General features: G+C 41.2%; 1 protein-coding gene across 8 annotated transcripts in view; it reads left to right on the top strand.

The window, feature by feature from the left end:
- Positions 1-26,978, top strand: part of MAP2K5 (mitogen-activated protein kinase kinase 5) — a 235,746-nt gene that overhangs the window by 147,680 nt on the left and 61,088 nt on the right. For 5 of the 8 annotated variants that reach the window (XM_045517034.2, XM_045517026.2, XM_010955615.2 and 2 more), the window contains exon 17: positions 10,161-10,190. The exons of the other annotated variants lie outside the window; for them this stretch is intronic. In XM_045517034.2, coding sequence (XP_045372990.1) covers positions 10,161-10,190 — 30 coding nt within the window. The remainder of the gene's footprint in view (positions 1-10,160; positions 10,191-26,978) is intronic. 8 annotated transcript variants of the gene reach the window in all.

Here is a 26,978-nt window from a genome sequence, read left to right as displayed (position 1 = left end):
CCTCTGTTCCTAGCTGTTGACATCTTCTTGCTCAGTGTCATTCTAGAAGAGCGACAACACTTTATGTGTACATATCACTTAACAAAGCCGTTTGATATTCATTATCTCATTTAAGTCTCTCCCCACTGTGATGGGAAAGGACTGAAAAAATCAGTAATTTAAGGTACCCAAGATTGTTCCACCAACTTTGGTGTATAAGCATCCAAGTTCCCATCTTGCAAGTGAGGAAACTGCGATCCAGAGAAAATAAAGGACTTTTCCAGGTTGATTAAGTGACTCGACCAGGCAGCAGCAGTTAAGTGTCCTGACTCTGGATGAAAGTCTGCTTCTTCCTCTTTGCTGTGGAAAGGAAGTCAATCAATAATTTGAAAAAAAAAAAAGGGGGGGGGGGAGATGATGGTAAGTGTAGATGAGCAGGAAATTAGGTAAGGGCAAGACTGGTTTATTGTGGCTCTGCTCATTAGTCAGGATAGCTTTTCACAGGATAGCTGCCTACCCTGTCTGTAGTTGGTTCACTTTTACTGTGTTTTGAATTGTACAATTGCTGTTTTTCAGAAACCAAGACCTAGGTTTTTTTTTATAAAGAAACACAAAAATTAACCCAATCTCCCATGTGTCTGCTATAATAGAATGGCAGTGGGCAGATGAGAATCCTGTCTGGTCAGTGACCATTTATGCAGTGCTACCCTGTGTTAGCACTGAGAATGCAAGCTTTGCCCTCAGGAGCTCCCTGACTAGTAGGGAGAAAGACAAGTGGAAATGCAATGGGAATGCGTGGACCGGGCAGACGAGCGGGAGGGCTGACCTCAGTGTGAAGAACAGCATTTCAGTTATGTTACTCTTAATAAACTACCCAACATTAGTAGCGTAAAATAACAACCATTAATTTTATTTATTCTGTGGGCCGGGAATCCTAGCAGGGCTCAGGCCTCCCATGTGGCATCCATGGGGTCCTCCAGCGAGGGTGCAGTTATATGGTGGTAAAGAATGGAAAGCCCAAGATGGCTTCACCTGCATGCATGGAGTCTTGGTGGGGATGGCCACCCCCTGTCTCTCTCTCCCCTCCCTTCATCCCTCTCCCTCTGTCACAAGACCAGCAGCACACTGACAGGCCGGAAGTGTGAGGATATTCCCTGATGATGACTCTTGACTTTGAAATGTCCAGAAATACAAGTGTAACTTAGATTGAGCTCAATAGACTAGACCCCAGCACAGGTGTTTCCTCGGGTCCCCAGAGCTGCACAACCTCAGTGAGCAGTTTAGGAGTGGAGGATTTCCCCCCATCTAAGTCTCTCGGGACTGTTTCATGATTAAAAAGGACGCAGGTCAGCATTATACAAACATGTTGAAAGGGTGTCATTTCTTAATTCTTACTGTGAAGAGTGAAATGGTTTTTGAACTAGGCACATGAGATGGATTTGGGGGCAGTTAACTCTAATCTTTTCCCTTCTTGCAACTCTTTAGTCTTCAATAAATTAGTCATAGTGCTTTCAATATGCAAAAGTGATTATTCTAAGCAGTGATGTATGTGTTAAGAGTTTAGGCCTTGCCAGTTAAAACTATCAGCTCGTAATACTGAGGAGTCTGTGTACTGCGTTTGTTTAAGTGTTGTAGCTTTCATGGCAGAAACAGCCAAGCTGTGCACCACCAGGCTGACCAGGCTTTGGGAGAATCGTCAGGGGGTTTATCACAATTAACACATGCTCGTGGTCAGCCTGCTGCAAAATAGTATTTCCGGTGTCAGGTTTACCCTTAGACCAGTGAAATTTACCAGGCAGCGGAGATACAGGAAGATGTGGAACTCTAGGAAATGTCACCAGGTAAGATGTGATGCACTGCCTAGTGAATGGCAGGCAGCGAGGGTATGAATTTTGTCCTCAAAATTATTTTCTGTGGCTCATTCCCAACAGGAGAGGAGGAATTTGAGACAAGTTCTGAGAGGATAGGTAGCTTGGAGCCCTATTCATCTGTTGCACCATCTCAGATTCCATAGAGGAAAACCACCTTTGGTATTACATTTTGAGTTGTTTAGAAATTTGAAGAACATTTATTTTTCTAGTTGAAAAGTGAGATGTTAGCTTTCATCCATCATGGCTGAACTTTATCTCCCTTTAATTCAGAATCTCTCACTGAGTTTCCTCTCAACACAGACCACCATCAAAAGAGACCTTTGCAGTTGTTTTTAAGTGACTTTTAGAGATTTTAGTTATATAACCAGATATTTTAATAGCATTTCTCTGAGTAGAGCTACTGATGGAAATCAACTTGAAACAATTAGAATGTCTTCAGAGCTACCAAAGGGGTCTTATTTAAATGGAGAGTTGAGAGGGGGGTTGCCTTTTTTTTTTTAATCAGTTAGCTGCCTCATACTTACTACAGCCTAGTTGGAGTTATATATTGCATTTAAATTACAGTGTTCAAACAATTATTCAGGCAGAGTTTGTGATCTAATGTAGGATAAGTAGACAGATTGATATTTACACACATGTATACATACACACACACATAAACATATATATGCATACATATATATAAATATATATGCGTAAACACATACAAGCTCTTTTTTAAGGAAAAAAGAGAAAATGATGCAAGTAAAATAGCGTTAAAGGAGAGGAAGGAGCCTTACGTGTTTTAGGATAGCAGGGTTAGAAAGACCAAGCAACATTTAAAGATTCAAAACAATAGCATTTAGCATAAAACCTACTTTTGATCATCCTTACCCAGCCATCAGAATGAAGAAAGACAGTGTCCAGCTGTAGCACTGGTTTGGGTAGCAGGAGAATTAGAAGTAAAGGTAGCGGTGCCTGAGGGGTGGGTCATGAATTAATAATTGCTATGTGGCGGATGAGCCCCGTCAGAGGAGCTGAAAATGAGGAAGTTGCCTTGCAGAGCGCTATCAATCACTCAGTGACCATAACTTCCAGTAATTAGTGTATTTTATGGGCCTTTGCTTCAGTGGCTCGAAAGCACATATGCTCCAGTCACAGCTAAACTTTGCCAGGGTAATATTCCAGGATGATTTATCCCCCTGCTGCACTGGGATATAGCCCTATATTAGGCGAAGATTGTGAACTAAGCTGCAATAAAGTGTAAGTTTAGGTACAGTTTGCCCAGGTTGAGACCTCAATGTATCATGCTTTTCAGCATTCATGGTTAGACTACAGCAAGCAATCATTTTTAACAGTAAAACAAATAAAGCAATTAAAGGAACAGCATTAGGATATTGTACTTGTGAATTACTGTTGCCCTGGCCCCATTTAAGTGTCCACTATAATAAGCCCGTTTCTAATTTAAAAAAAAAAACAAACAAACAACAACACTGTATTAGAAACATTTATTTTTGATACTGTCTTTTCTCCATTATTATTAGTAATCTGCCGGATAGAATGCAGGACCTTCTGAGTGATGGAGAAATGTTCGACTGACTTCTTTGCGCTCCTGTATCTGGGACCCTGACGTTAAAATCAGTGTACTTTTTACCAGGGGACTCTGGTGAGGATGAGTAGTTCTTTTTTAAAATTTGGGCACATGTTGAGAAGCACTCCTGATGGGAACCTCACATCTATAGGCTCTTTGTACACAAAGAAAACATTGTTAGCTCTCCAGAGCACTTAGCCCTTTGTATACAGGCGTCATGAGTTACTTGCCGAGGTTTACCCACTGCACTGGAAGCCTCTGGGGCCTTCACCATTGCCAAAACATCTGGAGAGCCCAGAGTTCCTAGTAATTTAACAGGCTTTGCCGTTGACCAACCTGCAGTATGACCTCGGGCAAATTAATTAAGTTTCTGGTGCCTCTATTGGGCCATAATTCTGTTTGTGTTAAAGAAATTCTTGGACTTTATAGGAAAGCATTCAATGAAAAGAAGTATCCATTGAATAGGGAAAAGATACACTTGGTTCTTGTGTATTCTTTTTAGGGTGAAATGTTTCTACGCCACTTTTAATGATGGTTGTTTTTGAATGTCCTTAAATAGACACTACTAATAAGCTAATTTCACCAAGCACGGATGAAAAGGTGTACCCAGTTTGATGCTTTTAGTACATTTATTATTCCTTCTTTAATTGGCAATGTATTATCATATCCTACAAGGTAAAACAATAAGAGTAAAACAAACTAATCGTCTTTAATTAAAGTGAATTAGGTTTTGATTTTAATATATTTGATGTAGTGAGAACTGATAACGTGGAGGGTCCCAAAGGTTATTAGGGCATATTTCTGTTGGGCCTGACAGTGTTAGTAATAACCCTCTTCCTCATCGTTGCAGACATGAACAAATATGTCACTTCATCAGTCTCTGTTACTCGCACTTATGCCCCTCCGCAGGGGTTGCAGATTCCACAAGTTATCAGCTAATGGCGTTATACATTAAAAATTGAAGCTTTCCTCACTCCGAGGCCTTTCAAGGCTTTGTTCTTAAGCCCTAGACACTTTGGAGTGCAGCTGCAAACTATAGGCAGAAGATTAAATTAATTTGTAACTCTTTTTTTTTTTTTTTTTTGGTACTGCATTACTTAATCCTCCACGTTTAATTGAAACCCTACTTCAAGACGCTTTGTGTTTCTCTGTTCTTTGTTGTCAGTTTAACCTCCGAAGCACTTTAGCACTGGTAAATTGCTGTTATATCCTTTGGATTGTTCTTAAACCATTCAGTAAGAGGACAGTGAAATTGATACATGGGAAGAAAAGTCAAATCTTAGGGTAGATTTTGAGGTATTTAATATTTATTATGGTCCTTCACCCAGCATAGTTTCAGATGATTTAAACTCTCTCTAGGACTGTGTAAATTGGTCTTGGGATGAAATCTCACCTAGGGAATTTTATGTAATCCAGTAGTTAAGTCTGATTTTTTTTAAAGTTTCTCTGTGTCTGAGTGTTCCAAAGTGGCTGCTGCATTTCTGTAAAATGAAGGTCTACCCGCAATGCACAATCTAAATGCAAAATCCTTAGATGGAAATTTAATTGTGTAAAATGTGCACAAGGTAATTAAGAAGAAATTTTAGAACATTTCAGGCTATAAAATCCTCCTTCAGCTAGGTCACTGGCTATATTGGAAATGCTCATTTTCAATTTGCAGTTATGCTGAAAAATACAGAATAAGTCTAAATTAAGAATTGATAAAATCCAGTGTTCTTCAGTAGAACTATAAATTTAAAACTACTCCCACATTGTAGATGTTATAAGTTGGAAACTTGATCACCAAAAACATATCCCGAATTTGTGTCCTGCCCTTGCTTTCTGGGTACATTGTACGTTTTCTCTTTATCATTTGTGGGTTCATGACAGTAATTATTCTTATTATCAGCAGAAGCCATTTTTGTTGCTTTGTAAGTAAATATCTTCTACCCTAACTTTTTGTTAAAATGCAAAGGTTTCTATCATGCAGTTGTTACGTATTTGGCAATTGTTATGATTACACACACACATGTATTTGTTATTTAAACTATAAAATCCAACATATTCAAATGCTGCTAACTCAAGAGTATTTTATGGATTGATTGGAGAAATCAGAGACCAATAAGATAACACTAAGGAACAGTCCTAGTTTTACAGTGAAATGTTAGTGGCTTACTGTTATTTAAGTGTATTCCCAACCGGTAAATGTTTTCAGAGCATTCTTTTTCTGTCTTTTGCATAATAAATCTCCCACAAGGAACAGAGTATTTAGCAGTTTGCTGAATGTTAAGTATTTGGAATTAAAAAGCACTTTTTAATTTGACATTAAATAGAATCCTTTCCCTTCCCCATCTCTACCTCCATACATGCCCCCTCCCCCACAAAATAAATAAAGTTTTTCCAAATCTTTTGCAATGTGAGCCGCTCCCCTCCTGGGAATGAAAAGGATGTTAGAGTCTTTTGATGAATTGCAGGCACTTATGTGTGTCCACATTTTTCAATATCCTTTTTTTTTTTTTAACTGGACTTAAGCTGCCTAAATTTTAATGCTTCTTTTGTAAAGATGATAGAGCAGAGATTTCTATTGGCTTAGCCCTAATCTGTGTGCTTTGTTGTGACTCTTCTTTTTTTCTTCTTCTTCTTTTAACTGTTAACCTATTTATAAATCTAAATCTACATCCAGAGGTCATTGGTTGGCTGAACTTAAACCATTTTACTCAGTAAATTTAATTAAGAAAATACAGTGCAACTCATAAGCAAATGAGTTTTTTCCTAGTTTTAAACCAAACCACCCTCTTGAGTGCTGATTGCCTTGCCCGACCCCTGGTGATACAGAAACAGGCAAAATTAAAAAGGACATTAAAGCTTCATTAAATCTGAAACACATTTAGTACAGTGACATATCTGCAGGCCATTTCAGAGAAGATTACATACTCTCTTTTGTAAGTTTCCTAATTTATAATACCTTGACAATAAAAACTGGGGAAATGCAAGTAGATTAATAGACCAGTAGGGGTAAAAGATACAGAATGGCCCCACGTCTGTCTGTCTCTGAAATGCTCACTCATAGCATATGTGCTCCCTCTTCCCTGTAAGGGTCCAGTGTTTATTTTGACTTCTGACAGCCTCAGCCGTATCTGCTACGAGCCCTTTTCCTTTTTTACCTTCTCCTAATTGAACTTGATAAAAAAGGTTCTAGGCCCTGGTTATCTGTTTCCTTCTATTTTGCCACAAGACAAATAGCGGGGAACGTAAACACTGCAGCCGCATTAAACCTAAAAGGACAGAGACATGCATGGAAGGCAGCTCCCTCTCCTAGGGCCTTGACAACAACTGCTTTTGGTGCCAGGCTCATAGGACTGCCGCCAGTTGTCACTGGCGCAGAACTGGAATCCTTGGCCTGCCGTTGGAGCAGCCCAGTGGTGACACTGTGAGAGAGGGAATGGTGGCTGTGCCGCTCTGGTCAGGGACAAGGAGCCCTTTTCTGTCCCCTGATTCGAAAGAGATCAGACCTACAAGATGCCTTAATAGCAGTTCCCCCAGGAATGTAGTTGACAGGTAAGACTGAGGTTCCCCAGGATATCAGGAAAATGCACAGAAGTAAAGCCAGTCCCTAGAATGAGTTCGCTAGTTCGAGCACTGCCACCTGTTCCCAAGCAGGCTGGTACAGAGAGGCTCCCAGCTGAATTTCTCTCTATTCTCTTGCATGAAGGTCTCTTACAGAGTAAATGAGTGACATCCACCAGCCTGACTACCTCTCACCAGTTGTGAGAAGGGGCCGAGTAGATGAGTGCACGTTCCCAAGTCGGCTGTAGCCTCACCTCTCCATAGGACAGTGATGACTTGAAAATTGGAGGCTTTGTGTTAAAGTGGAAAAGGTTCACATTTTTTACCTTATCCCACTGTTTTTTTTTAAAGCCTTCCATTTATTGTTGCTTAGTTCTTTAATCTGCACGAACCAATGGCCAATTTTGGCACCAGCCAGCTAGTTCGGACCTTAACTGTATGTTTGGTGGGCAGGTTTCTCCTGCTGGTAAGCAACGTGGACAGAATTCTTCCACGGGCCCTAATGACATGTTCGACATGTACCAGAGTGCATGGCGCAGCACCTGTAGAAGGGCTTGGGAGAGAATGTTCTGAGTATTTTCTAGCAATTATTAGGCTGTTAGCTTTTTCAGATGAGAGACCCTCCTCTTGGTACTTTTCTAACTCGAAATGGAAGAGTATGCAAAATTCGTAATCCACAGATCAGTGAGATGAGAGGTGATAGCTCTTGATCTCTATTTTATTTATTTCCTTCATGATCTTTATTATTTCTTTCCTTCTGCTGACTTTTGATTTTGTTTGCTCTTCTTTTTCTAATTCTTTTAGCTGGTAGGTTAGGTTGTTTGTTTGAGATTGTTCTTCTTTTTTTGAGGAAGGCCTGTATCACTATGAACCTCCCTCTTAGTACTGCTTTTGCTGCATCCCATAGATTTTGTGTGGTTGTGTTTTCATTGTCATTTGTCTCAAGGTATTTTTTAATTTATTCTTTGATCTCATCATTGACCTATTGGTATTTTAATAGCGTATTGTTTAGTCTCCATGCTGTCATTGTCTCCTCATTTGTTTTTCTGTGGTTGATTTCTAGTTTCATGCCTTTGTTGTCAGAGAAGATGCTTGGAATAATTTCTATCCTCATAAATTTGTTGAGGCTTCTTTTGTGCCTGAGTATGTGGTGTATCCTAGAGAATGTTCCATGAGCACTTGAAAAGAATGTATATTCTGTTTTGGGGGGATGTGATGTTCTGAAAAACTCAACCAAGTCCAACTGTTCTCTTGTGGGTGACAGCTTTTGGTGAGCTGTCACTGTCAGTTCAGTACAGAATGGTGCAAACACCTAGTCCACCCATGACTGCCGCAGTAGACCACAGTGAATCAGTGTCCGTCATCTCATTGGCCAGAAACACACTATATTTACAAAATATAAGTCAAATCGATGGCCTATATTGGGTGGGGGTGGAGTGGGGACAGCAGAGAGCTGAGTCCCTTCCCTTCCTGATTAATAACAATATATAGACAACAAGCATAATTACGTGAGATGGTGAAGGGGAGTTTAACACCCACGCTGTCTTTCCTTCACCCCATCTTTTGATGTTTTTGTTATTTATACTTGAACAGATTAATTTCATCCATCAAGTGAAATAGTGATAATATAATTCTGTATCTTGAAACTCTGAGAATTCTGAGTACAAGGTAACAAAACTTACCAAGTGTTTCAAAACATATATATATATATGGGATATATATATATATATATACACACACACACACACATGCACACACATCCAAATGAGTGTTGGCTCTTTCAAAGTAGTCACCTTTCATAGTCATACGGTTTATTCCTATTACATGGCTGTTGCTCAAACTGGTTTTAGAATTTAAAAAATTAACTTCAGCACCATCATGTCTATCCTTAGTAAGGAACAAAATATTTATTCTTTGAAGGTGACTTTGGGTTTTGGTAATACCTGTAGACCAATCAGACCTTAGTCAACAAATAATTCGCATGATCGAAAAAGCAGAGGAATATAGTTTTAAGTTCAAGATAAGACGCAATTCTAATAAAATTAAATCATTGTCATCTGTTATTTGAAATGATTCTAAAGACAGTTCCAAAAAAAGAGTTCAGAAATATTTAAGTAGTGTTAGTGTCTTTGAAATAAGTGCACAGCTTCTCGAGATCTAGAAATAAATGTCATACGCTGAAAAGAACACTGGATTAAGTTGCAATTCTTGGGTCAGTCCCTAGGCTTCTGCTGATTAACTATGTGGAAACATCTTCAGTGAGACGCTGGGGTTCTAATCTGTAAATGGACTGATGTTTCCTTGGCTCCTGCAGCTTCAAAGTTCCTTGATGTAACAATTCTACTTTGAAAATAGTTACAAATACATGTAAAGGATTTCAGGTCTGAGGATGGGCCACATTATGAAATTTCAAAATTTAGCCACTATTTTCTTTAAGTAAATGATGGCATTTTGGGTTTTTTGATCTTATTACTTTTATCAGTCCTGTTCCTGGTTGAATCATTTTGTTTTCACAGGTAGACATTCAAAGACCAAAATTAAGCGAGTGGCCAGGTAGCAGTTTCCAAATCAAGCAAAACTGGAAGCTCTAAGGATTCACTTTCCCATTCTCAGACTTAGGTGTATAGTTCCAGCTTCACAGCCTTGAAATGCCATTTTCCCTCTAGTAGTAGCTCTTCTAACTATGAATGGATGAAAAAAACTAAAAAATAGATGAAAATAATGGCAAAATTTTCAGTTTCATACAGCCCATCCCCTATATCCTGCAACTCTTCCTGTAACACTTGTAACTGGAAATTCTACAGAGCTGTGAGCTAGGAACAATTAATATTTTACACGAGGAAGAGCCAGCAGTCTCCTATAGTTGTACATCTCAGTCCGGAAGAAATTGTCGTACACTTGTACATGTGAGTAATGTCGGTAGAGCTGAGCACATTCCTAGGAGAAACCACATAAGGGTCATGTTTAGTTGTTAAAGGTAAGATATTTTGTCAGGATACAACATTGTCTAATGTAAATGTCCATTCTAAATACAACTCTCAATGTAATTACAGCAATAATTTACATCATACATTTAAGGTTGTGAGCTTTTTGTATTTGCTGGGTACAATTCTGATATTTAGTACTTGTCTGTCTTAAGGAAACCTGCCCTGCATGCAAATCTATAACTAGACAAATATTATTTCCTTTCCCAGCTTGCTCTTGGGAGGTTTCCATATCCTCAGGTAAGATTGTTCATTACTGCCGTTTGCCACTGTGACATTCATTCCTATGTATGAAGGTGCAGGGAGCAATTGTGAACATTTGAGCCACATACAAATAAATCTGTCCTGTTAAATTGAAAAGTGGTATCTTAAAGCAGTCATTTAGAAGTCTCTGTTGATTCTGATTTTTTTTTAAACTCCAGATCTTTCTCCTCTTTGTTAAGGGTTGAAAGCCTTCATCGTTCTCTTCCTTTGTGTGACATGGGTGATGTTTTTCCTCATCCCAGCCCGGTACCATGTGCTCATACTGAGGGTGAAGGAGAGACACAGCCTTTTCTTTATACATTATTCAAGTGTTTGGATTCAATTAGTTATTTGAATTAAAGGATTGAGGTGAAGGGTGAAAATGTCTAATCTAGCTCATTATTTGTTTGCAAATATTTGCAATTTTATGTGCGTGTGGTTTTGAACATATTCTTATTTTAGAAAGTGCCCTCCCTATCTACATTTCTAAGAAAACAAAATGTCCATTATGTTACCACTGCTGATGATAATCTTTATTGTAATTTCTTTAAGACTTTTATTATAGAAGGGTGCTCCACTTAAAATATAAAGCTATTTTGTGGTTTGAAAATGATTCCCCAGTGTGTGTGGGGAAATAAGTGAAATGTCTAGAGGGATGAAAAATGAATGATTTGACTGTTTTCCTCTGGTTGACGCTCACAGTTTTTCTGGCATCTTGGTCTGTACAGGCCAAAGTGCCCGGAGGCATGTCTGATTTAAAGGTGGTGTTGGTCTCTGCTCTTTAAGCATCTATTAACTTGCTATTATTATGCAAATAAGTGTTGTATTACACATACTAATTTATGCATGGTTAGATTATGCAGATGCATCACAAACATGGTTATTGAATAATAGGATGGGGCTCATTCTCCCTACCATCGTTATAAGCAGTTTTAAACAAATTCTCCTGGTACCCATGTGGACGTTTAAAGACCCTTCACACACTGAAATGTCTCTTTTGTATCCTTTTTCTTTTACAGTTAAAGCCATCAGATAAATGTAAGAGAAATCGTCCAGGTTGTTAGGTTCAAGGGTGTCAGTCTCACTTTTCGAATTTGTAGGCTTCTTTGTTTAAACATAATCTTTCCCTGAAAGAGAAAATCTAAAATGTAATGGCTTGGCACGCATGCTTGCATCTAGTGAGATTTTAGTGTATACAGCCTTGCTGCTTAGCTCTAGGTAGCCCATCAAATTAAAATCACATTTTCAGGATTTATAGCTCATTAGAATATTTATCTTGGTAAGCCTCTTATTCTGTCAGTAATTTTTAAACAATTCACTGTTTGGCCAATTTGTGTAATCCCCTTAAATTTTGTAAATCAGAAAAGAAGCACAGTGCAACATGTCTCTCAAACAAGTCTTAGTACAAAACTTGCAAGCCATCTATTTTTAAAAAATGCCAAAGATTGAGAATGTCGCTGTATTCTTGAGTTTCCTAATGCCTAGCGTACTTAATCAGCGAGATTTGCTAAGTGATAAGTCTAAGAAACAGATCGTCGTTGCATTTGACAAATGCAGCTTTTAAAGGCTCTGGTCGAATTTGGGGAGAGGCTGTCTACCTTTGCAGCATTCTTGTTTTCTGGAATGTTTAAAATATACATTTACTTGATCAGTCAAGTGGAAGTTGGGAAATTCTAATGCACTGGACTCCCAAGTTAGCAAGCACCGTTATGCCAGAGTTGGGGGTGGGTGGGGACTGTATTCCTTGAGTCGTGATAGAATATTGTCACCAAATTGGGAATTATATTTCAAATAATAGAAGCAGCTTTGACACCATCAGGCCTGTTTCCCAGGTCTTTCAACAGAAGTTTGTGCACTTCATTGCTCTTGGTGGAGTTGGCATTTATTTTACAGGCTTTGTGCTGTAGACTGAAGATTGGGAAAGGGTACTTTCTAAATTCCTTTCCTGCCCTTCCCTTTTGCCCTCAAATAAAAGACATGAAGAAAAACGTTTATTTCTGTAGTATCGCAGAGCCTGGATTATGAAATGGCCCATATTATTTCACTTGAACCCCCAAACACTCTGTGAGATGGCCTTCTCACACAGGTTGGGCAAACAGAATGGCTCACGTGCTCACTGTTGTGCTGTGGCCGGTGTGGTGTCGTAGAATCCCAAGTGGAATAGGCAGGAGTGAATCACAGACTCTCAGGATGGGCAAGGTATCCCAGACATCGCTGAATCAAATCTTTCGACTCTATCTCTGAAAAGCAACCAGTTGGACAGCTCCAGTGATAGGAAACTCACTAGCGTACAAGGCAGCCGTGGAATCAGCTCCATGTACCAGGCTGAGGACTGCCTCATCTTAACTGCTACCCGCTGGTCTGGTCCTTGAACACATGAAGGCTTTCCATATAACCTTAAGATCTCATAGTTTTGTACCCCTTCTGTACCCAGGGCTGGGGGTAGTTCTAGGATATTGCTACTCTGAACTCAGAGTCAAATCAGGGCACCAGATCTCAGCTCTCTTCACTAGTGGCAAACTCAGAAGCCTGGCCTGTGTGAAAGAACTCTGGACCAGGAGCCAGAAGGTGAGGATGAGAAAGCAGCTGTAGCACATGCTGTCACTGCAGGCCTGAATTCTTGCTTTGTAACTCCTTCAGGCTGGTTTCCTCGTCTCTAAAACGAGCATCCTGGTACCTCCCTTTCCCATCTGATTAGAAGTATGAAGATAAAATGAGATTTTGGGTATAAAACCACTTGGAAAAGTACAAAGGGCCGCCCCACTGGCCCTGACGTTGGGCTGCGGCACAGAACAGAATTTCTAGTTGTCACCCGAAGGTTGCGAAAGGACGTGCTCAGCAACCTGCCAGCTGCAGCTGGAGCAGGGTGTCAGATGAGCAGAGGGGAGGAGTGGGGCGGAGAGGCCAGCTTCCAGACTCGTCCCCTCCCCAGCCCAGTGTCAGTGCTGCTGACAGCGTCGTTAGCGGCGTCTCTTCCCGCCGGTGACACAGTGTGTATCCGGTGGGGATGCAGATGGGGAGGGGGGCTGTTGGGAAGGTATCCGGGAGAGTCGGTGGCTTGGGACCAACATAAAGGGTTAAAGGACTAGAGTTTTGTTGAGATGATCATTCTCCATGAATCTCATTGTTTGGGGGAGTTGGGTTTTCATTTGTTGTTTGAGAACTGTCTTAGTTTCCCTTAGGACTTAAGGTTGCATAGCCTCATTGGCATGCAGTTTAGAACTGTATGGAAAAAAATTAGAAAGGTTAGGAGCTGCTTTAAATGCACAGTCTTATTACTACGGCTTATAATAGGAAGAACAGTGATGCCTTAGAGTCATCCAGCACCTTTCTGACGTCAAACTCCAGAGCACCTTCCGTTATCTGACTCAGGCTGTACCTCCCACCTGTGGGGACGATTATTTCCAGCCTCCAGGTGAGCAGACTGAGTCTCAGAGAGATGAGGCACCTTGCCTCAGGAGCGAATGGGCCCAGGTAGATCTAGGACTTGCAGGCAGCCAAACCAGGTGACGGGCTCCGTGTACTCTGAATTTGCTTGGCTGTTGGTACCCGCTCAGCCCCACCAAGCCATTCTCCTGGCTTGCCTCCTCTGCCCTCAGGAGGCCTCTTGTGTGGATGAGGAAGGCTGAACATCGGAGGGCTGTGCCACCCATGGTGGGTGACAAGACCGTCCCCTCGAGCCCTTTTGCTTTGCTTACCATGTGTTTAGCAGACTGACACGGGGGTTTGGAAGGCCCCAGAGCTCTCAATGACCCCGGTGCCATTTTCTGGGTCCCCATGAAACATTCTGCAACAGCTTAATGAAAAATTATTTTTAAGACATCTGGCAGACAGATACTATCTCAATTTCTTGAACAATTTAGCATTAATAGTAATTGGAAAGATGTGCAGGTCCGGACGAGGACTGGAACTGTGTATAGTTAGTCATGAAGATCCAAATCCACTTGACCTAAAAAACATGATGGTGGGCGATGGTTTGTTTTATGACACCATAATTTAGGAGACATGAAAAAGATTGCTTGCTAAAAATTGTCATCTTTCATTCAAACTCTGCAGCAGGGCCCTGCATTAGGATGATAGTAAATCCATTAAGGAGACTTCTCAGGAGATGTGCCAGCTCTGGCATTTGGAAATTTGGTAAGCAAGCTGCCACAGGAAAGTGAGGATAATATAGATACAAATGTACTTAAGGGACTTTTGCATGTATAAAATGTTCTTCTTCTTTTGGCTACATTTCCTGATCTTGTTTAATAAATTACATCAAAATGACCTGAAGTTAAAAAAGGGGGGGGGGGGAATCTGAGCAAATAGTGCCCCTGGTATTGTAAAGCTTTGAATGTTTTCACACCCCATTAATTTATTACTTCTCTTTCTTCATCTTTAAATTTCATTTTTTTTTTCAAAAATTCCGACTCCCCGCTGCGGCAGTGATTTTCATCTTGTTGTTAATTTTCCCCGCTCCATATGGAGCTCCAGACATTTCACCTGGAGGCTGCACTAGATTTTGCTGTAGTGATCGTACTTCCGGAGGCCAGAACTGTCATTTAGGGTTCCTGGTGCATCTGTCTGCGCCAGGCTTTTCACTGGCATGGGAGAGTGTGAATAACAAATTGGATGCACCTGAGATTCAGATGATTAGTGTGTTTTGCGAATCTCCACGACTTGTAAGCGGATAGCTCTGGGGGGGCTTGCGAGGGCGCAACCGAGTGTGGGTGAATCTGTACTCACGCCTTGCATTTGGGGCTTTGCGAGGGGAGTGCAAACGTCCTAGGCAGGCTGAGTGCAGAGAGAGTAACAAATATTTCATCCTGCCTTGTCATTGATTAGAAAAGAGCCTTTAATTTCATTTCACCCCATGTTGTGATTAATTTGCATTCTTTGTCAGAAGTTAATGGAGTTTTTTATGGTTCACTCTGAAATCCTTGAAGACATCAGACTTGATCTGATGTTTATACAACCGCCAGCGGAATTTTTTCGTTTGATTGATGGCAAGCTTGATGTTATTCCAAACGGCTTTTTAAGCTGTTTTTAAGAATTATTTGAATAAAATGCAAGCAAGATATTGTTGTAACGATCAAGATTATCTGTTAAAAATCTGTTTCAAATAAAGAAGATGATAAGTAGTAAAAAGGATCAAAAACATGAGCGATAGTCAACAGTGGTGTTATTTGTTAAAAATACAAAAGAATAGCTTTCAAGTAAATTATTGCAATATATAGAAATCACGTTTGTTGAAAAATATATATATAACATCATCTAGCCAAATAGAATAATTAAAGCCAAGGTAAAAAGAAAGTCTGGATCTTTGGGATTAAAAGCCTCTACCATCAATTGGCTAATTCTTGTTTATTCTGGCAGCTTTTGCCACCAGTGTACGAAACAGAGATCTACTGTTCTTAACTCAAGGAGACAGGGTCTGTCAGGCCTGTTAGCTGAACAAAATGATGACATATTACTTGTCTCAATAAAGAGGCATTCTTAAATCCCAATACAAGTTAAACATAAGTGGATAATAGAGGATTTTAAGTGAAAGACGTGTGCTCTTAGCAGTATAATGACTGGCATTTTCACAAGATGGTACAGAAATGAAGATATCCTGTTGTTAAAAGGCAAAACACCCCCAACTTGTTCATGGTTAAGAGAAATGTGTGTGTCCCCCCCCCCCCCCCGCACACTGTATATCAAAGTATGAAGGAAGCCGTAGGTGGCATTTGCTCAGAACCCCCTGCTACTCACCGAGGAAATACGTTGTGCGAATGCCTTTTGATTACTAATACCATTTGTTTGATTGGGGGGGGGGGTTTGCCTTGCTTCAGCTGATTCTAGCTTCGCTGTGTTTGCTGCTAGCAAGACTTACTCATAGGTCAAAAAGCTACTTATCTGAGCACTTTAATTTAAAACAGATTAATTTATTTGCTGTATCTGAAAGTTTGCTAAATAATTGGGTGGCTTTAATTGACGTTACTGCTTTCTGATCCTTGTATTAACATGATCTAAGGTCCTTTTTATTATATGCAATCCATATTATTGACCAAAATTGCCCTGTTTTCATTTAAATGTAAGCAACTTGTCAAGTAGAAAATATTTTAACTTGGCTTGGAAACCTGCTATTTTAATATGTGTGAGTTTTTTTTTTTTTTTTTCTAATTGACAGACTGTCTTTTAAGCATACATTTATTTTGTAGTAATAAATTGTGCTCTGGATAGAGTATTTGTCTCCTAATAGAGTAGAAAGTGTATGTTCTTAAAACTATTTTAAATATTAAACATTTTTCAAAAATTAATGTCACAATACTGGAGTTTTTACACCTAATTTTATTCATGTTTTAAAACCTTTTGAGTTTATTGTTACTAATCCTAATTTTGATCATTTAGTATTTTTTATATTCGGTGTTATATTGAGACTGTAGATAACATTGTCTTATTTATGTATTGATGTACTGATTATGCCTAGACCAACCTAGATTTGCAAAATAAAACCTAAAAAGTTTGCCTGCTTTGAAAAGAGGTGTTTGGAATCTATCCCTTGTTGAATGAACTTTTTGAAATTTGAACATCAAGGATTTTAGTAAATTGTAAGTATCCAGTTTTCTGTGTGAGATCTCTGGTCCAAGAGAAAAACAGCAGTGGGTTAATTACCCCAGCTTCAAGTACTAACCTTTAATTGGCAAGAGTCCAAGAGTGATACGCATGTGGTTTTGTTTCGTTTTGTTTCTTCCCAGATAGATACGTAGCCTACGTGTTTTACTTCGTTGTTTATTTTTGCCCTCACTATTTAGGATATAGACATTTAAAATATACTGATATTGCCAGCCATAAAATCAGATTTTATGTTCCATAAAATGCTGAGGTGAAATTTAAGTGATTTGAAGATATTCACTTATACACATTTGCTTCTTCCCAGGAATTTTTTAATTGCCTGTGTCAAGTTCTTCTCCCAATGTCTATCTCATACTTATCAAGAGATCTCATAATATTTTTTTGCTTAGCCTATGCCAAAGACAGGAGGTGATTTCCCAGTACATCTTTAAAATAGAGCAGAAATGGAAGAGAAATCATCCCGAAATTGTGGGTGGCTTAGAAATGTGGAACTTTCCATTAAAGATAAATTACTTGTTAATACCTTGATTAAGGTATATGTAGTTAGCCAGCTAGGTTAGTGATCCCTTTCTGTTTTGTTTTGTTTGAGCACTGACCCAATGTTGGTTTGATTTTATAGTACCTTCTAGACTATTGTAGGACATAGATCTCAATTTAATTCATCGTGTACTTGTCATTGCGTATCTACTCTGTCCCGGCACTGTGCTAAGCACTGGGAGCAGAGAAATGAAACAGATGTGGTCCCTGCTCTCAGAGTCCAGTGGGAAGAGAAACATCAAACAGACCAATGGCAGCTGATGTAAAAAGACCCCTACAGGAGGTGGTATGCTCTGACCTCGAGATTAAGAGGTCAGCTCCCTTTAGGAAGCCATGGTTTCACAGAGTAGATGATGCTTGAGCTGAGGCTCTGAGGCGAGAAGGATGGAAAAGAACTTTCCAGGCATTCTAGTCAAAAGGAGACTCCTCGGTAAAAGCTAAAGATCTGAAGCAGCATGTTGCATTTGGCATCCTTGCTGTACTTCTGCTCAGTAGGTTCGGACTGAGTGTTACTTTCATCTCCCCCAGTTTGGGAATTTCCTTAGGTGACTTTTAAAGCACTAGGAGGGACGGCAGGAAGGGGAGGGAAGAACGATAGAGGAGAGAGGTGGTGTATCAGGCAAGTATAGCAGAGACCAGATAATGAAATTGGGCTTGAGAATTTCATGAATCCCTCTGAGATGACTGAGAGTCAGTCTGAGGTTGGAAATCATTGCATTTTAAGATTCCTGCCGCTAAGGTCAGTTGACACGTGCCTCTGAGGGGTTCCCTGCCACCCTTTATGAATTTGACGTGGCGCATCATAGGACATTTCCTGGACTTGCCAGCGTGTGTGGGGTTGTCATGATCAAATGAACTAATACCTAAGAGAGCACTTTGAAAAATACGAGGTGGTAAACAAGAGAGAGGCAATATTAGCGTTACTTATATTTCCAGAAAGTACGTTGGGGATTTACCTATGTAACTCTGAAAATACATGGCCATGCCTCACACCAGGCAGGACTGAAATGAATTACTTTTCTGATCCCGTAAGAGCCTTCCTTTACAGTCTTGCTTTTTTGAGTTGTAATTCATCGTTCGCAACCACAGTCGCTGATAATAGACAGAATCTAGTCTTTTCTAATCCAGTAACTGGGGACCTTGCTTCTTTCATAATTTTTAAGTGATCAGGTGAGCCCAGAAATAGAATTGAAGTTTGAAGTAATGAACTTGGTGCCCAGCCTGGCTTTCAGGGGCAACTTTGGTGTCCTCTTTCCCTCTCGGACTCTGTGGTCAGGGAGGCCTTCCACTTGTGCCCAGGTGGTTTCATTGGCACTGTCTGCTACTGCACGGAATCATAGGATTTCAGGATATGAAGACAGTGGTCTGGTCCAACTCCTTTATTTTCTTAGAGGGGGAAATGGGGGCCCATAGCCATTTAATGACTCACTGACAATTACCGCATATTTGGCAACAGGGTCAGACTGTCTCCCTGTCTAGGGGGTGGGGCAGGGGGAGAAAGTGAGATAAGGCACCCAGAGGCTTTGAGCCCAAACAGCTCTCCTTAGCTTACACACCCATCCACTCAAGCACTGCCTCCAACTGGTGTGTCTGCGGAGATGGAAATTACTGTCCCAGGATGCTCCGTGCCTGCCAGGTAATTGCTGGTGGATATGGATCCCTGGGGGGGGAAGTGGTCCCCAGCAGCAGTAGTAGCAGCAGCAACAGACAAAGACATCAGCTTTTATTGTACTCCAGTGTTTTGCTTATCACCGTTCAGTATAGAAAACGTGGGTAGATTTGGGGCTAGGGGCTCATTGGCATCCAAGTTTAAAAGGGGGCAGACCTGGCCAAGCTTTGTTTGAGTACAGATTACTTTTTAGATGTTTAACAGTTCTGGATTAATGCTTAGGGGGTTTGGGAATTTTTCTTCAACTAAAATGTTAATGATGCTAAGAACCCAACCCTCTTTAGTGCCAATAAAACAGACAAGCTAAGTTCATTGAAAAATCAATGAGTTGCCTAAAAGAAGCAAAGAGCTGATTCGATTTAGGACTGGAGATTGCCCAGGACACACCAGGTGGAAAGAGGGTCCCAGAGACCATGAGGAGCTAAGAAAGGAGGCAGTTGTCTGTTTCTGCACAGAATCAAGCTGTCATCCCCAAGGAATTGTGGGAGACTGAGCCAACCAGTTAGAACCAGTTGTGGACTCTGTGATGGGTACACTGTCCGGGTCTGTAGGTGGTGACTGCCATGGGGAGAAGAAAAGGAAAGCTGGGGGATAGCACGGTCTTATGGGAAAGGGAGCTCAGAGGAAGAAAGAAAGACTAAGTCGGGTAATGGAGCTTATGTTGTTTTCTGTTCAGAAACAGGTTTCAGAGAGCACTGCTCTGGGCACGAGGAGACCTCGACTCTAGTCCTGGCTGTAGTTTGGTAAAATACCGTAAACAAAAGAAAGTTCCCTCCAGTCCCTGCTCTTTGGACAACCCTTTGCTTCCTTAGTAGCCAGGCAGCTGGAAATGCTCAGTGACTCAGGGCAGAAGCGACGGGGAGGAGGGCAGCAAGTGACACATTAAATCATTGTCAGTGAATAGTTTCTGCCCAGCCCCCCCTCACATAGCTAGTCTGAGTTCTGGACCTGGCTGCTCCTATTAGTGATTTGACCTTTTCAGATCTCAGCTTCCTCATCTGGAAAATGATGGAGGTGGTCTAGGTCAGTGATTTGCAGAATCATATGCAGAGTGAGGGGGGATCCACTCCCAGACACATGCACACAGGAATGCACACACACACACACAGTATCTGTTAATTTTTAAAATGTGGCTAAGTAGTATCTTGTATGAACTAGAAGTTATTTGGTAAACAGAGTGAAAAATGCTGGACCAGATACTTCTGTGATCTCTTCTCATCTTCTGTGAGCAATTTCCTCCTCTTTTCCACACTCCCAGCCACCTTTCTCGTCATCTCCCCTAGTCCTCTCTTAGAGTCTATTAAAACTGTATTTTACCTATGTCAAAATAGGAGGTGTGAACCAAAACTGAACAGAAGTCAAACTTTGTTCAGTTCATTCTAGATCCATGACTTCTTTTCTTTAAATCTGTTTTAAATTTACAGTCAAGCCAGTAAGACGTGTTAATTAACACAGTTCTATGTAACTCTATTTCAAGATTCTCTCCTTCCTAATCCTGTGCAAACCATGTATTGGTGGCAGTTGTAGTTTATCTCAAAATCTCAGCAGGCCAATGTTGTTAGCTATCAGCTATATCATGGTTTAAAAAAAAAAGAAAAGGCAGCTCTATGTGGAGTCTAAGCTCATAAAGAAAACCTTCCTTGCAGTACCTAAAAACATCACTTGTTTTTTTGGGGGGGTGGGTAGGGGGCTGTCTTAGAAATTTACAGCACCCTGAATCCAGTGAATTACATTTTGTCCAAATATTCAGTGGCATTTAGAGGAGAGTGTAAGTCCTGTGCTTAAGTCTCAGCTCTGCCACTAAAATCAGGAAATTTAATAAGTCACTTCGTTTTTGTGGACCAGCAAGTATATCGTACCCATCGTCTGGGTTCTGGAGTCTAGAACAGTGCCTGGCATAGAGTGAGTACTTCCTAAACATATAAGAATTGATGAGTTAATCATTGAGTCTAGTTTCATTGTTTTGATGTTGGCACAGCACATTTTAGAGACAAAAGAAACTAAGAATCAATACACTTCCTTAGGCTTTACATGAATAATTTTGTCCCCTTTCTTTCCTTCCATGTTGATGCTTCCACTCTACCCTGCCAGCATTAATACTTGAGGAATTCAAGCTTCCAAGGAAATTTGATAGTTGTCTTCACATATTTGAGGATTCTCTGCAAAAAAAAAAAAAAAAAATGTGGATCTGTACTGTGGGGAGGGTAGGACTGGAACTGGAAGTAGAATGGACAGAAGACCCAAGCTCTCCTTCATTGTAAAGCTTTAGACAGAAGCCTGGTCAGCAGGGGCGTAAATGAAGGAGGGATTCAGAGGTCAGACAGGAGTGGAAAGCTAGGTCAGGTGTAAAAACCTTTCCGATCCTTTCAGACACCAGAAGTCTGTGAGTCTATTTCAGTGCTGGGCAGGCCTCCCCGACGCAGGCAAACTAATAAAAAGCTGATGCGGTGTCTGTCAGTTACGGGGGGCGGAGGGGAGACAACAGTTAGAAACTTCATCAAACTCGTCTAGATTCTGTAATTGATTTAATCATCCGCTCTTTTTTTTTTTTGACTCTCAAATACCGTCAACATGAAACACATAAGAAATAGAAGAGTACAGGAAAGATGTAGTTCTTTTTCAGCCCAAGACTTGTGTACGCCTCTGTTTCTCTGCACTGAGCCAGCTGTGTGATATGGCTCTCAAAAATGAGAATGCACTTGTAGCCTCCATGAGATTCTACTAAACAGTGTATAGTGTCCAGAACAAGGTGATCTGAGCGAGTCCGAGGTCTGTGTTCAGGTGTGGGTGTCAGACTTGATGGGGAGCGAACACACATGGTACAGAGGTAGGTGAGGAGGAGAATGAAGTCAGTCCGGGGAGCTTTCTGGTTCAGGTAACAGAAAGCCCGCCTCACAAGGGGAGCTGATTGACTTGCATGACCAAAAAGCTAAGTATTGCTGGTGTTAGGAAGATCTTCATCCAGCAGGTCACTTTGGGCTTCATTCTTAATAGGCTTCTCTCTTCACAGAGCAAGAGTGGCTGTTGGGGATCCTGGGGGTGACCTGTCTGCTCCGAAGGTCACCTCACCTGGAGGTTTACCTTCCTGGTTTAGAAGGGAAGGGCAGATCTCTTTTCCCCGCAGGCAGCCAGAGGCCCTAGGCTTCCGTTTGATTGGACCAGTTTAACTCCCCGCACCCAGGGCGTTCAGACGATGCTGGCTAGTTGAAGCCTGAACCGCTTGCCCCACCCCTAAAGCTGAAGGTGCAGTCATCTTCCCATGAAGCACGTGGCTGCTTAGGGCCAGGGGAGTGTTGTTAGAGTGCCATTACTAACGGAAGGGAGAAGGATGGAGGGCAACCAAACACAGCATGTGATCCTGGGAAGGAAATAGGATGTTCGTTCCGGAAAGAAGACGTTGTGGAGACACGATAGCTATCTTCAAATACGCGAAGAGCTGTCAGTAGACTTAATCACTGCAGCTCCAGGCCATGGGCACATCTTATAGGAAGACATATTCGAGCTCAGAATAAGAAGGAACGTCCTAACAATTGAAGCTGTGCAAGATCGAGTCATTGGAATCCCACCGCTGAAAGTCTTCCAGCGAAGACAGGATACCTGTCTGCCAGGAATAGTGTAAAGCAAATTCCTACACGAAACAAGGAACTGAACCAGGTGACTAACACCGTTCTGGATCCGTGGCACAGGGAGGGTTTCAACCAGTAGAGATGCAAACTAAATGATGGCTCCAGAAAAACCCTTTCAGACATTCTGACACACTAAGATGACTTTTGCCGTAGCAGATTTATTTGACAATAAGGAATAGAATGGGCAACAGGCCTCTCTCAGAAAAACCAACACCCCTCCCACCCCACCCCCACCCTCCTGCCCCCACCCCCACCCCTCCTCTACACACAGAACTGATAAACTAGATTCTGAAAAAAAAAAGAGCACACTTTTTTGGAGCAAAGAAGAGAGAAAAGTTTGATACGGCAAAAGACTAAAATCCTTTCTGAAAGGCTAATGAACCTAATGGACTCCTTGGCCGGACCTTGTACCGTTAGGGAAGAGGTTAATTTTGTGAGTCACATTGGTCATTTTGAATTGCAATTCGAAGCCCCAGCTTTTCTCACAAAATTCAGGTCTAAATATTAAGACTCATTTATTTGCCCAGGGGATGATTTACTCTGGCGGCTGTACACACACCTGTGTGGAGGAGGACATGAGTTGTGTCAGTTTTAAATACACAAGGGATAAAAGGGTATAGCCTGGCAGTTGGGCCCTTTTCTTTCCTGCTCGCTGACTGGCAGACCCAGTGAATGAATAATGTTACCCTGTACCTGGATGCGCCAGCTACTTGTGTCTTGTGCGAAAATGCATCGTCCTTGGTACTCAGGAAGCAGTAAGAGCCAAGTGATCTAATTTATGGCTGTGATGATTATCTGTCCGGTCCCATCTGAGCTGTGCCCTCCTCTAGGCATCTTAGAGCCTTTCATCCCACCCAGCTGTTTGTTAAGTTCCAGGATGGCTATTTTCAATTCTCAAAACTGGTCACTCCTGAATGCAACACCCTGGCTGGAGTCTGAGATGTGGGGCGGAGAGAAGGGGCCAGTGAGTGGACCTTAGCTTGTGGGAATCATAGCGGCCTTCTTGCGCCTTACTGAGTCGCCCCTTACTAAATCCTCCTGTGACTTGTTTTTGGTTTTGTTTTGTTCTATACAAGCTTTGCTAATAGACTCAGGCATGTTAGGAACTTCAACAGAGGACAGAGGCTGATGAACAGGGGAGACAGGATGGCACGAGCAAATTACACTTTTCCATTTTGTATTCTTAGAAATAACATATATTATTCATTTATCTTGTCTCATAATGCATTCCTGTCTAATAACATCCGTTTGCCAAGATCCCCATTTGTAGTTAGCCGCGGTAAATTTTGTTCTGTTCCTTTTCAAAAACAAACAAACAAAAACCAGTCCTTTGTTTTGGAACTCAAGTTAGTGGGACTAAGCAGTGTGTATTCAGTTTGCGGTCATGTGGCAGTGATTTTTTTTTTCTCTCTCTCTCTCACTGAGGGCTTTTTGAGATTTGGGCACTTTGATTTTGCAAGTCATGATGGAGTAGAGAAGGTACCACCCTGAATTTTAGCACAGTGCCAGATACAGTCAGATTGAATGCCCGTGGCAGGTCCCCCTCAGGTAGGAGGAAAGTCATGGGGGCTGAAGGGGCAGCTCTGCGGGGGTTGGTGGCGAGCAGGGGTTGGGGGGACATTTGAGCCCCTCTAGCTCATCCTTCACTTTGTAGACAAGAGCCGTGAACCTGGTGAGGGGAGGGAGCTTCTGAAGCCACGGGGGAGGGCGCTGGAATCCCAAGGATCTTTCCAACTCCAAAGTTGATGCATTTTCGCCCACACTAGGCAGCTCCCTCGCCAGCAGTCAGTTCTAAGCCGGGTTCTCTCTGGGGCACTGCTCCCCTCTGAGCCTCAGTTTCCCTAACAGCCAGATGACTAGATTAAACTAGATCTTGGAGGTCCCATCCACTTAAAAAACAAAAAAAAAATTTTAGGTCATTATTCTTCATTTAGAATATAAAATCTCAGTCTGCCATAATCCCTGCTTGTATCTAGGCAGAGTTACAGCTTAATGCGTCTGATTTGAAAAGAGAATCCTTGCCGAATAGCTATAGTTCCTAAAATTTGAAGTTTAAAAGGAAAATAGAGTTCAACACTGAAAGCTAGAAAGCGATGCCAGTAGCACAGCAAATAAAAGCGATATTCTTTTAAAATTCCAACCGTATGATTTAATTTTATATTTCTTTTTTTCTGTGGAAGAGAAAATAACACAAGCTTGAGAAGCAGTAAATATGTAAAGAGAAAATTTGTCAGCTGATATTGGAAGATCTGACCCAGGTCACACATAAATCTCTCAGACAAGAGCTGCAGGGCAAGCCATCATTTCAGAGAGTAAAAGAGAAGATGAAGGCTGTAGCCGGTGACTTCCCTAAGTTGCACAGGTGGATTCATTTTCGTTTTCTGATTGTGCTTCTGAATATAATGTAAAAGGGCTGGCAGCAAGGTCTGTTTTAGCACTGTGTGTGTAAAATGTACCTCTGCAGACACAGAAGCGTGATAGGAGCCTTCCAGAGTTGCTTTTTCTCACCAGGGTCATTGACTAAATCGTCGAGGCCCCATAAGCCAAATTTGACATTGACAGTTGCCTTTGCAGGATCACTTTCCAAAGTCACGGGTCTTATTATAGGAGCTTTTCTAATTGCCAACTGTATGGTCCTTGCAAGGAAATACGTGGTAAATGTTACCGCAGCTAATACCCTAAGACCTCACTGATGATTTAGGTCCGCCTGTTGTGAAGACTTTCTTCCCAGTTTCAACATACAAGGGTCTGCCTTACATTAGCATGAGGCATAACTGTCCCCTGTTAGTGTGGCTTAAAATCTTGGATCTCACAGCTGATGGAAGGAAAAAGAAGCCATGCCCAGAAGAGGGAGAGGTTATTTAAGGAGTGTTTCAAAATGCTGCTGGTTCTGATTCTAGAGACTGATGAGCAAAGCATACAACTGGAGCGATTACTGGTCTGTGCTGTGTCCCCAGGTGGCAGTTAGACATCGAAAACTCAACACAAGCGGGACGTAGAAGCGGAAGGGTGGACTTGGACATGTTCGTTATAAACAGCGTCTCGTATGTTGTGAGGTTCAGGCAGTACGTCAGCCCTAACGATATTATGCTCCTCTGAACTCTGCCCTCGCAGCCAAGCTTCTGGAAGGCAGACCCAGAATAAAGAGAGGCATTCGCGAAGCCAACATTTTATATTGAGTACCCTTAGTACCGCTTTTAATGTGCTATAAAACTAGGGGCTTCACTTTTTCATGAACTGTGTGCAAAAGCAGAGGCAGTGACTGGAGGTCGACTTTGTTTGGATCTGCTTTATGGTTTCTGCGCCCGTACAGTAATGTGATCTTGAAAAAAGTAAGCAACAAAGAGTTTAGCAGTGAAAAATATGCCTAATATAAATACAGCCGAGTACATAGCAATTCAGAATTGGAAAAATATGACCGTGGCCTTAAATTTTCTGGTGGAATTAACAGAGGAACAGAATATAGCCTTTAAAGCAATATATCTGAGCCAGAGAAAGGCGATAATACATCTAACTCTGGTCTACGTGGCATTCATATAAAGGAAAGCACAGTAGCTTTATTTAATTGAGAAAATGAATCAATTACAATGATGTTGCATCATCAAATTCTTGTGATACAGAAGATAAAAGTCACTGCATTGTGTAACAGTGTTAAAAAGTAATTGAGTATCTGAAGCATTTTGAATCAATTTCAGGTACTGGCACTGCTACCTTAATACAGAATTTATAAAGATGATTTCATATAATATATTGCTATCAAAACTATGTAATAAAACCCAGTAACAATGTCTCTTTTTAAAAACCTGGGCAAAACAGTACGGTTCTAAGATCATAAAACAGACTTTGATATGCTGTTTCTCCTATTCTTGTAGTCAAGAGCAAGCATTAAAAAAGTACAGTTTTAAGTTGTCTTCATCTATGCTTTTAACCCACAGAACAGGGCAAAACGAAGACTTTTTCCAAGGTCTGGGTTCACGAGGACATTTTCTGCCATCAGTTCATTTAGTTCACACAGCTCATGTTCCTGGGAACAATGTCTCACAGTCCATTCCTGAATTCATTTTGAAACATTATCACTTAAAATGTTTGCTGCGTGTTTTCCTCAGAGAGTTTGTAATGCCCATGACTGCTGGAAATTTGTGAAAAGCATTCTCTTTGATGTCAAAAACGGATTTCTAGGTGTTTGTTCCTTTACAAGTAACTCTTCCTGTTGAATTAGGTACGTCTTGCTAAGAATGTTTTGGCCAGGGAGGGATTATCTATGTTCTTGAAAAAAAAATACAGTTGACCCTTAAACAACGAGGGGGTAAATCTGCATATAATTTATTTTGCCCCCCCCCGACGTTGGAGAAT

Source organism: Camelus bactrianus, chromosome 6 (genome assembly GCF_048773025.1).
Source record: "Camelus bactrianus isolate YW-2024 breed Bactrian camel chromosome 6, ASM4877302v1, whole genome shotgun sequence".
Taxonomy (NCBI): Eukaryota; Metazoa; Chordata; class Mammalia; order Artiodactyla; family Camelidae; genus Camelus; species Camelus bactrianus.
The sequence above is the reverse complement of the archived record's forward strand: the minus strand, read 5'-3'. Positions and strand labels throughout refer to the sequence as shown.